We start from the raw sequence: 12,082 nt of genomic DNA on the forward strand, positions 1-12,082 counted from the left end.
AAAAAAAAAAAAAAAAAAAAAAAAAAAAAAAAGATGGGCTCCAAGTCATCAAAGCAAAATCAGGGACAGCCATCTAAGAAATACTCCACTTTCAGGTGCAGAAGTTTAAAACACACTAGAGAACATTTGTTAGAATCATCAACACTTTTCTCAGTGTATGAAAATGATATCCTTGCACCAGCCTCCAGGGTGTATGTGAGGGCTGCATTTTGGAATCAGAAAGGACTGGGTTTAGAGGCCACCTCTGCCCCTTACTAGCTGTGTGACTTTGTACAAGATACCTTTTAACCTCTCAGGCCTCCATTTCCATGTCTGCAAAATAGGTGCACAACAAGACTATGGGAATGAATACATGAGATGGTGCCTATAATGTTTAGCACACACAGACTGGCCCAGTGCAAGTCCCCTTGCATGGTAAACCCTATAAGCAAATGATCTGAGAGGCCCAAGAGCAAGCACCCTGAACCTGAAAGTCAAGGCCTCTCCTGAGTGTGGTCATTACTACCTGCATATTAGATGTACAGTATTACTTGGTACAGGGATTTTTAGACCCAATCCAGGGTGCTCATTTGCATGACAAATGATGGAATTCCTAAAGATAATAACAAGCCTGTATAAGTGCCCACATGTAAGGCCTGAGCTACAGCACTTTATGTACACTGTTTTTTTTTTTCCCAGCTGACACCTTGATTTCATATATACATTACTCATTTAATCCTCTCAACTATCCCAAAGAGGAGGACAGTACAACATTTTACTGATTAGGAAGCCGAGGCTCACAGAGATGGAGTTAAAAGCTTGCACAGTTTAAGGTTCAAGCTTGCACAGTTCATAAGCAGCCTCGGTGAGATGTGGACCTGGGACGCTTCTTCCACTATCCTACGCCAGGCTGCCTTCCAATGAGGCCTTCTTCATCCCACTATTCTTTTATCTTGTTGCCTCCTTATATCCCTAAACCCCAACACTCTACATGCCTTAAAAATCAAAACACATGCCCTTAACATGGAATATTAAACCCCGGAGGCAGTGAAGGCTGATTAGTCTCTGGCAGTTTACAAATGCAACACAAGTTAGTAGAAACTGAGTGCCTATGAAAACCTGCCACCTTCAGAAGAGGAGAAAACAGGTCAGAAAACCAGCACAATACCTGTGGGGTGTGGGGAGGGTCTGGCACAGAGCATGGACAAGAACCATGCCATGGTTCCCGCAAAGGCTTTGGGTACCAAATGTAACTGGCACATTAGGCTGGCCACTCACACCTGGAGAAAGAAAACATTAAGTGCTTTTCCAGAAGAGTAACTTGTATTATCACCTGAACAAAAGCACCATTTCAAACAACTTGTTCACAGAAAGGCATGTGGATGTTCTGCAAGGTCCAGAGCTAACAAGAGTTTGCAGCAAGCTACAGAAGAAGCCACACCCCCTCTGTGACATAAAGCACAGATCACAAGTCCAAACTCCTAACACAAAGTAAAGGGAGTTTCCACATGCTAAGCCCTTTTCGGCTCTAATAACATACTAAGAGTCCATGCCACTGCTAATAATAAATCCATCAGAAATAGCTATTTTTATTCTCCTCATGTCATAGACAAGGAGACGGAGGCATAGAATGAAGGGAACTGCCCAGATATGCATGGCTTGGACGTGAACCCAGACTTTCTGGCTCAGCCCTGCTCTTCACTGCTCCTGGACTCAGGAATCAAAACTGCCTGGGATCTTCAGAAACCCAAGAATGGTTGGCCATGTGAATTTGGGCCCAGTGCTCAGTGCCCACCACATGCAGAGCCGTCAGTAAATATCTGCCACTGTCAGGATCAATCTCACCCAGCCAGCACCTCCAGGCAGTCTTTTGCACCAGGAGCGGCACAACAGCTAGAGTGTGCTGACCCGACCTCGGAGGTGGACCCCACTCAGCTTCTCCATCTGATGCTGAAGAATGGTTTAGCCTCATGGGAAGCCAGGTCTGGCCAAGAGCTGAGGTCCATAGGGAGATCTGGACACTGCTGGAGTCTCCCACTGGACTCCCCCTGCCCTCATGTTTAGTCTGTATTAGGCTGAACCACATGAAATGCTGATAGGGTTTCACAGGTAAAAAAGGTAAGGGAACCCTGCAAGGTTTTGTCAACCAACAGTCCCCAACAAGGGGCTGTCATATGACTAATACATGTTGCTGGCACTCATGTCACAGGTGGGAGCCAGGGATGCGGACACTCCTACACAAAGAACTGTCCCGCTCAGGATGCCGCGCGTACCCCTGCTGATGGTAAGCTAAGATATATCTAACACTTTAAGGTTCAGCAGGCATCTTTCTAAAAAAAGACTGCAGTGCACAAAGCTCCATCCACTTTCATTTGAACAACTTGAATCAAAAAAATCTCCTAAACTAAGTCACTGTGGATGGACCTACCGGGGAACCTCTCGGCCTCAGTTTCCCCATCTATGAAATAAGCACCCCAGGACAAGACAGCAGAACTCCACCTGCATGAGCTTTTGTGTGGGACAGTCCTGGGTCTGCAGGGTAACTGCCACTAACAAGCTGGGGCCCTTTAGCAAGTTACCACACCTTTCTGAGCTTAGGTTTCCTTATCTGCAAAATGAGGAAATAGACCTCACAGGGTTGGGGCAGAGAAGATTAGAGATAACGACTGTGGGCACCCAGCAGAAACACTGGCAGAGAAGGGGGCTACTGCTGTGACTAATGGGGACCTCATAAGCTATGGAATGAAGGTTGCTACTTCAGGGAAACTTCAATTCCTGTACCCCAAGTGCACTCCTCAAGACCAAGTCAGAGATCTCAAATCTCAGGACAAGCAAGAGTCCCCACTGCCCAGTGCCACAAAGAGGTTTCAGGTCAGGAGCTGGGTGGAGGGCACTTGCTGAGGAAGTGATGACAGCTCACGTCAGAAATTCTCAACAGAGCAGCCTGAATGGCCAAGCCTGGCCACTGGTCTGTTGGGGATCAAGTTCCCCAGTGAGAGGTCCACATCCAGCCTCAGGGACCACATACTGACATGGAGAAGCAAAGGCCTAATAAAAACAAAACCAGAGGTGAGGCCGGGAGAAATTTAAGAGTAGCTCCTTCAGTAGTCACTGTGCCCTAAGATCAGACTTTTCACCAGGAGAGCATGGTAGAAAACAGCTCCTCCTCCCAGTTTCTGAGCACAGAACTGCAATGCAGGAAGCCTGCAACATGTGAAACCAGACATAGCCCATCAGGGCCAAAACCTCATAATGGAGAAGCCTTGAGTAGCAACACAAAACATGAGCAACCCAGACCCAAACTCTGCATCTACCAATCATGGCTACAACTGAGAAGGGAAAAGGGCATTGGTACCACCAGGAAATGCCACTGGCTCAATTCTAAATGGAAGCTTCTTGCTATTCATTTACCCCAGAAGAAAGAGTACATGCAAAGGCATCTTTTCACAATCTTAATATTTTATATTAAAGATATTTCACTTGGTAAATGTAATGCCTAAATCTTATTGAAATCTCTGAGACAGTAAGCCCAAATACTGTTAAAAAAGATAATGGTTTCAAAGCAGATCCTAACTCAGAAGGGTCCTGCACTGGAAGAGGAAGCTTCACAGAGCAGTTTAAACAGAGGGTGGAGAAGTTCAGTGTCTGAGACAGTTGTAACAATTGCTTACAATCTGCAATGTGGTGAGAACTTGGAGGCCAGATAACACTGTGCGCTGGTGTTTTCACTAGTCTAGTGTCCAACCAGACTAAACCCCTTTAGACTGCCAGCCTTGGGCAAGGGACTCCACTTCTTGGGGTCTCAGAAAAAGGGGCTAGCACTTGCCTTGCTGGCTGGTTGAGAGGTTAAATGAAATACCATCTATCAACCACCTATGTTAATAAACACAATAATAATAGCCAACAATCCTATTGAACTTACAATGTGCCAGACACTGTCTACACTTTCCCCACATAAACTCACTTAATCTTCACAATTACTCCTACACAGCAGGTGAATGCTAACCAACAGGCTTGCTGCTTTAGAAGAAATAGGACTATCGGACTGGAAGTTTATCACTAGAAACTACAGACAAAGGCACCTTTTCACAGGTTTCTGGAGATGTCAGAAATACTGGGTGGGAGCAGAAGGAAGCAGGAAGAGGGAAGGTGAGCAGCCGCCTGATGCCTGCCTGCATCTGCATTGTGGACTTCCACCATGCTCATTCCACACTTGTCCCTGAGTCTTCCAGAATCGCTGGCATGCTCGCTTCCACCTGCCTCCTCCATCCAACTTTAAGACTCGACTCAATGTTTTCTTTTCTTTTTTTTTTTTTCCTTTTTGTCTTTTTTACTGACCGGTAACGGGATCGCAACCCTCGGTGTCGCGCCCGCACCGCACTCAGCCAGTGAGCGGGAACCGGTCTCCACATGGGATCCGAACCCTCGGCAGGAGCGCCGCCGCGCTCCCAAGTGGCACCAGGCCGGCCCGACTCAATGTTTTCTAATAGCTCTATCTGACCCCTCTGTCCAGGGAATGAATGACCTGATGGAAAAACCACTGGAGGCAGCACAGCCGTCAGAACTGCCTGGCAGGGGGCCGGCCTGGTGGCGCACTGCTATAGTGCGCCGCTTGGGAAGCGCGGTGGCGCTCCCGCCAAGCGTTCGGATCCCACATACAGCCCGGCCGCTCACTGGCTGAGCAAGGGGCGGGAGCAACACCGAGGGTTGCGATCCCGTGGCCGGTCCCGGTCCGGTACGGGCGCGACACTGAGGGTTGCGATCTGTTGCCGGTCACGAAAAAAGACAAAAAGGAAAAAAAAAAAAAAAGAACTGCCTGGCAGGCCTTGGTTTCTTCCTGCGTGACGTAGTGATTTACCACCTCTGGGACTAAAGGAGACATTTCTGACCCCAGACCTCACCTGCTGTGTAGGAGTAATTGTGAAGATTAAGTGAGTTTATGTGGGGAAAGTCTAGACAGTGTCTGGCACATACCTGCTGTGTAGGAGTAATTGTGAAGATTAAGTGAGTTTATGTGGGGAAAGTCTAGACAGTGTCTGGCACATACCTGCTGTGTAGGAGTAATTGTGAAGATTAAGTGAGTTTATGTGGGGAAAGTCTAGACAGTGTCTGGCACATACCTGCTGTGTAGGAGTAATTGTGAAGATTAAGTGAGTTTATGTGGGGAAAGTCTAGACAGTGTCTGGCACATACCTGCTGTGTAGGAGTAATTGTGAAGATTAAGTGAGTTTATGTGGGGAAAGTCTAGACAGTGTCTGGCACATACCTGCTGTGTAGGAGTAATTGTGAAGATTAAGTGAGTTTATGTGGGGAAAGTCTAGACAGTGTCTGGCACATACCTGCTGTGTAGGAGTAATTGTGAAGATTAAGTGAGTTTATGTGGGGAAAGTCTAGACAGTGTCTGGCACATAGCAAGGTGCGGGAGCAACACCGAGGGTTGCGATCCCGTGGCCGGTCCCGGTCCGGTACGGGCGCGACACTGAGGGTTGCGATCTGTTGCCGGTCACGAAAAAAGACAAAAAGGAAAAAAAAAAAAAAAAGAACTGCCTGGCAGGCCTTGGTTTCTTCCTGCGTGACGAGGGTGACATGAGAACCTGCTTCACAAGGTCGCCTGGAGTATTAAAAAGCAGACAGTAAGAACCAGTTCCTGTTAGTCCTACAGCTGCCATACAGAGCCTCCCACCCTGCCATTGCCCTCAGCAGACTGGGTGTCTTGGGCACCTCTGTAGGACCAGAGCCTAAAGCTGTGCATGTGGGGCTGGACTTGGTGCCACCGGCAGGTACAGAATGGCTGGCTGGATCACTGGGCAGCCAAGACTGAAATCCCCACTCAGTTGTTAATAGGATATCAAGGCTTTATAGACACCACTATATAGGATTTAAACTGACCAGAAACAGCTGTGTTTCAGTGATAAACCGTCCAATCGAAATTGCCTAAACAGGGGAGGTCTGGGGTCAGAAATGTCTCCTTTAGTCCCAGAGGTGGTAAATCACTACGTCTCACTCTGCCTTCCTATCTTTATCTTCCTCCACCATCTCTTCCTTCTCCTACCCACAGCCACAGTGGCCGGGACCCTCACAGGTTGATGCTTGTGAATGCCCCCCTCCCATCTCTTGTCACCTCCCCAGTCCTTCTGCACACCACAGCCAGATGACTCTTCCTAAAATACCACTGCTCTGCCAGCCGCCTCAAATTTCTACCTGCCCTGTCAAAAATGTCACTGGCTGGCTCCACACTGTCCCAGATCAAATGCAAACTCCTTAGCTTAGCAACTCAGAAGATCCCGCGACTCACTCTCGTCTACTCCGTGGTTGCCCTAAAGCTCCAAGGCTGACCATACATCCAACCCTTGCCTGGAATGGACTCTCCTTGACTGTACTCACCCCATCCTCTCTGCCTGAGCAAGGTCTTCCTGGGCTTTCTGCCCAATCCCCAAGATGACTGTGGAGTGGAGTTGTTTGCAGGGCTTCGTGGAAAAGGTGAAACATGAGCCACGCCTACAGGGATGGGCAGACCACAGCACACACGTGGCCCTTGTTAAGTCTTTTTGAATACTACTTCCCTCCTGTTGCACTTAACTTTTTGGATGCCTCTAGCCTCCCCTCCTGGATAAAAGGACAGGGATTATGGCTTCTATTTGTGTCCCTTACTCTGTGGTACGCAGAATAAGGCAAATGATAACTATAGCTACCACTTATAGTGCACCAGGCACTGGATTAAGTACATCACAAGTTTCTTTTCCCCCAGTAAACCTATAAAATGTTATCCTCATGCACAGATCAAGAAACTGAGACCAAGGGATAACAGAATCCTCACTTAAGGTCACATACTGAGTGGCAGACAGTACTCAAATCCAACTCCAAAGCCTTGTTCTGTGGAGCAGGCAGCAAAAAGAAAGGCAGCTACCTCTCAGCTCTCCCCATTCATTCAGTGTTTATGAAGCACCTGCTGAGTGCCAGGCGGCCAGTGCAAGGTATGAGGTGGTTTGCAGGAGCCAAACAACATCCCTGCTCTCATGAAGCTCATACTCTCTGTCCCCAGTCCTGTTTCACTTCTACCAAGCCCAGAAGAGGGCAAGGAACCTCCAGCTGGCACAGACAAGGCATCCGGACCCAAGACGCAGCATGTGCCTCTGGCAACCAACTCATGGTACCCAGCTCACAGGGAGCCTGCCTTCAGTGAGAACAGAGCCTCAGGCTCTTTTAGGGAAGTTCTCCATTCACAGCACACCCCAAAACTAAGCAAACTTCAAAGCAGCAATCAGCAGGCAGTCAGGAGTGGAGGAAAGGGGTTTGCTCTGGAGTTAGAAAACTCAATTCCTCCACTTAGCAGCTATACAGGGACTAACCATATACCCCTCTCAGCACCCATCTGGAAAATGGTGACAATAATAACAGTTAACATTTATATAATTATGTGCCAAAAGCTGTTCAAAGCACTTGACATGTATTATCTCATTTAACTCTCAAAAGACCCTTATAAGGAGGTACTATTGTTATCTGAGGGCAATCTTGCTCCTAAATCTAACTTATACCATGTTGCCTACCTTCTTTGTTGGGCAGTTGCAAGGACAAGTCAGTGGGCTACAGCCTCTAGCAGAGTGTGGGGTACATGGCTAGCACCCCATAAATATTAAGTCTCCATCTTCTTGCACTGAAACAGCTGTAAAATCCGAGGTCTGGATATGGGCATTGCTCTAGGTGGTCCTGATATGGGTGATCTTGTAATTGCGTCCTTTGGGCTTCCATATCCCGCCCTCACTGAGGGATCTGCTGCAGGGGGAAATGGGACAAAATCCTGTACTCACGGCTCTACTGCTGTTTCTGAGAAACAGAACAAGTGTCCGGCACAGGAGTGAGGGGACCTGGATCTGAGTCCCAGGCCTGACACTCATACTGGTCACTCAACCTCTTGAGCTTCAGATTCCTTGGAAGTAAAACGGGGGCTGAGCTATAACCTAAGTCACATTTCTGGATCACAGGAGATCCTCGGTCGACGGTAGCTACTAGCTTGGAAGGGCTGGCCTTCCACAGCACTGCAAGGTTCATTCCTGGGTGGGAGAGAGCTTCACGTGTGCAGATGAATAGAGTGCATGCATAGTACAATCCACTTCCACCCCGATGGCAGACACACCCCAAGAGGCCTGGAGGTTGAGCCTGGTAAAAGCCCCAACTTTCTCTTCAGTTTCCTGCTGTAGCTTATGCAAGTGTGTTGCAGTTATATTAAAAAAAGCTTTTCTCCGTTAAACTTTAGGTAAGAGGGACATACCCACCCCTCAACAATGTAAGCTGTGAGGGCATGGATCCTTGTCTGTCTTGCTCATCACTGCAGAGATGCACTTAACATATACACTGTGAATCAATGTTATCCTGTAGCATCAGTACCCCCTAACATGCCTCTGTGTTTGCCTAACAGTGAGCATTTCCCAGCCTGGGAAGCAGGATTCTAATGGTCGAGGTACCTGCCCTGCTACTATATCCCTGTGCTATCAGTGATCTGTCCTCTTCCCTCCTCCATGGAATGTAGAAGTATAGGACTTCTGAGTTATAAATAGAAATATCTGCTTTCAAAGGCATGGCTTATCATTTCCTTAATCTCAAGCTATTGATCGTTGACTACTTTTTACAAGCATTCCACCAAAAAGAGGACAGTTGGGTTTCAGTTGGGTTACAGCCAGTTGGGCTGTATATACACGTGGGGTCTGAGATGAACTATACATATTTTCTACTCTAGATGATCAGCCAAGACACATTCCTGTCAACTATATTGTTTTACCTTGTAACAATATGACAGGCTGCTCCTATCAGCTCCTGTCAGGCAAAACCATCTGTGAGCTGGAGTAACAACTCCTTCTGAGGGGGCCTCCCCAGGACCCTTCACTGCTACAGCCCCACCATGAAGCACCAGAGTCATAATTCTAAGTTACAATGATTCCTAAGTTAGAAGCTAGAGCTGTGTAAAGAAAAGTGCTTTCAAACTGTAAAGCACTTACAGACATGGTAAGATTATTACCTAAGGGAATGCAAATAAATTCCATTTGCCCATGCATCTTAACCGAGAAAGAAAAATTGAAGCCAACAGAAATCATGGAATTCACTGCAAAGTCAAATGCATCTGTTTTTCAAACCACTATTTCCCTCGATAGATAACTAAGATCTAGCTGTTTTCTCTACCATCAAACCTACTGAAAATAAAAACCATTTTTGTCCTACCCCAACTGTCTACACTGGTTTGACAGTCAGAGTACTCAAGTAGGTGATAAATTTGACAATAAGCAGTCAGAAATTACTAATAAGCCTAGGGGACACTAAGAACAAGTAGCTGAGAGAATGAATACGAAATCCAAGTGGCTAAATTCATGGACATAGACACATCCCAAAGAGAGCACTCCAAGCCATTTCCTTCAGTTCCAGGTGCTGTTCTAGGCGCCAGCAATGCAGCCATGGAAAACAAAAGACAAAAATCCCTGTCCTCAAAGAGCTCATGTTCTGGCCTCACACTAAATATGCTAGCTCCACAACACTGTGTCACCATTAAACAAGACTTCCTATGCAAAGGATCTAGCGCATAATCGGTAGACAACAAATGCGGCTCCCCCCTTGCCATGTTTAGTATCCCATTACTATGTTTTTTGGCAGTCATTATATCTTCCCACGCATGTGCAGTTGGTACAACGGGAAGAACACAGTTTGGAGCCTGCCAGATGTGCTTCCACTGACCAACAGTGGTTCCTCCACAGACTGAGCAACACCTTGAACTAGTTACTCCACCTCCTGAGCCTCAGCTTCTTCACCTGTAAAATGGGGACAGCAAATACCTCAGAAGCTTTGGGTGGACCACACTATCTGCACAGTGTCAGGCAGAGAGCAGGCCCTTTTCCTCCACCGCTCCCAGTCTTTTCAGATTGTCTAAGTGAGAGCCAAGTACAAGACTCTTGAGAAGCCTCAGGTGTCATGTGCTCCTCCTGGATCATTATGAGGTCTTTCCCACCACACATGGAGAATCACCCCTCCCTGCCTGGTAGACTGTTTTCAGCAGCCCCACCTGGCCACTCCATCCTTCCTCTCCTGCTTCTGCCCAGGGAGTACACTTACAAAACTTGAGCCTACTTTTAAAGTCCTCAACTAAAACTGTCCTGGGGATGACCCTGTCCACTCAGGCCTGGGGACCTGTCCCCTCAGGACCACTCCACCACACAACCAGTTTTTGGCCAATGCTACTGGAAAAATCCAAAGGCATTAAAAATGACATTGTCCAGGTTTGTAATTAATATAAAGGAAGCCATCAAGAAAAAACTTAGCCAATCTGAATTAGTCACCCTAGTTCAGCAGCAACATCCTTTAATTAAACAAAGAACCGGGATCCTCAAAACCCTTTGAGGCCCAAAGTCCACATGCAAACATCTGCCTGCCCTGGACGGGGGAGCCCCACACAGGGCCCGGAAGCAGCAGGTGGATGGTCTTTGCTCTGACAGTCCATTCTCCAAAGTTTCCTAGCCAGGTGAGATAGAAGTCCTCTGCTCTTCCAACCTAGTGCTGGCCTGCTCTGCAGAACGTTCCAAAGTGAATGGAGGGCAGGCTTATGTGTGGGGGCCTATGTGAAACCCCAGGCTCCTCAAAATGCCGGGATAACACCTGCCTTCATTACCAAAACAAACTCTCCCCTAGGAGTTTCGCTCACCTGATCCGAAGCACCTCCATAATCAGCAGTTCCAACCCGTACAAGCTGACAATTCAGAGGGAAAGGGAGGCTGCGCCTGCTAGGGTGCATCGTGTGTCCAGGCCCTATGTTAGACTCAGGGCCTGGTGACTCCCCCCAGGGCTACAGCCTCACAAGAGCGATTGTGCGTTCATGCCTGTCCTGTTGGCTCCCCCACCCTCACACTGTGCTCCCACTCAGGCCAGGGAGCCACGGGCACCCGTCGCCCAGCAGGACGCTCCACACGCACCGCACCGAGGGGCTCAGAAGCAGAGGCCTCGGGAATAGCCCGCAGGGCGCCGCGCTGCCTTCCGGGCACACAAATGCCCGCCCTTGCCTCGCTCACTCGCTCGCAGGCGGCTTCCCCAGAAGGGGAAGCACTCAAGCCTGAGAAAGCCGAGCACCAAGACCCCGTCGCTTCCCACAGGCTGCAAAGAAGGCGCACCCTAGGTATAGGGAAGGCGACCCCTGGGTCGTGGGCAGGGCAAGGAGCAGAGCCCTGGTGGGAGGAGAAGGGCCAGGGACGGAGCGGGGCTGACGCAGGCTACGCTAAGTGGTGAGAAGTCCAGGAAAGGGGACCATAGGGGGAGGGGGAGGAGTGGGGTCCAGGCGGGGGCCACCGGCGGAGGAGGGGAGGTCCAGACTTAAGACCATAGGGGGAAGAGAGGACTCGGGCTGAGGCCACGAGGAGAGGGGAAACAAATCTAGGCTGAGGTCACGGAGAAGGGAAGGGAGTGGTGGGACGGCGGCCTACCCTGGACCATGGAGGGGGGGCCTAGCCTGGGCCATGGCAGAAAGAAACCACGGCCTACCCTGGGTCGTAGGAACTGGGGAAGGGGACCTAGCCCGGGCCGGGGGTGGGGGGGAGGAAAGGGGACCACACCTGGGTCACCAGAGGGGGGTGCCTGGCCTAGACCAAGAGGGAAGGAGGGTCTAGCCTGGGCTCTGGGGGAGACCAGCCCGGACACCGTGGTGCAGAGGGGACTCCAGTTTGAGCCAAGGGCGGGGGCTGGGAAGAAGAGGCAGGGTCACTGCACACCCAAGCCACGCCGGCCTGGGGGTCCCCTCCCCAGTGGGTTGGGATGGTGTCTACCTAGGGCCCCGGACCCCGCCCCTCCCCCACCCCCGGGTACCCACCCTTCCCGGGCCGGGGGCCAGCGAGAAGAGGGGGACGCGGGCTCCGGCGGGACCCCCGGGCTGGGGAGGGTGACGTGAGGCCTTTACCATGGTGGCGGCGGCGGCGGCGGTCCCGGTCCCGGCGTCTGTGGCTCTCCCCCCCGCAGCAGGACCCGGCGCTTCCACTTCCCCGGGTGCCCAGGAGTGAACATCCGGGTCAGCGCCCCCCTCCCCCTGCGCCGGGCCGCCGCCACCTTCCTTCCCCGCCCCGGCCCGGGCCCAGGACCG

The 12,082-nt window shown here is 50.0% G+C and overlaps 1 protein-coding gene across 4 annotated transcripts in view; it reads right to left on the minus strand.

Moving 5' to 3' along the window:
- Nucleotides 1–12,074, minus strand: part of CAPZB (capping protein (actin filament) muscle Z-line, beta) — a 129,383-nt gene extending 117,309 nt beyond the window's left edge. For 2 of the 4 annotated variants that reach the window (XM_008589593.1, XM_008589598.1), the window contains exon 1: nt 11,903–12,068. In XM_008589593.1, coding sequence (XP_008587815.1) covers nt 11,903–11,905 — 3 coding nt within the window. In that variant the 5' untranslated portion in view covers nt 11,906–12,068. Of the gene's footprint in view, nt 1–10,660; nt 11,181–11,902 lie in introns of those variants that run through there. The other 2 variants (XM_008589585.1, XM_008589576.1) reach the window with 2 other exon arrangements.
- Between the last annotated feature and the right edge of the window lie 8 nt (nt 12,075–12,082).

This window comes from Galeopterus variegatus, unplaced genomic scaffold (genome assembly GCF_000696425.1).
Source record: "Galeopterus variegatus unplaced genomic scaffold, G_variegatus-3.0.2 Scaffold137, whole genome shotgun sequence".
NCBI lineage: Eukaryota > Metazoa > Chordata > Mammalia > Dermoptera > Cynocephalidae > Galeopterus > Galeopterus variegatus.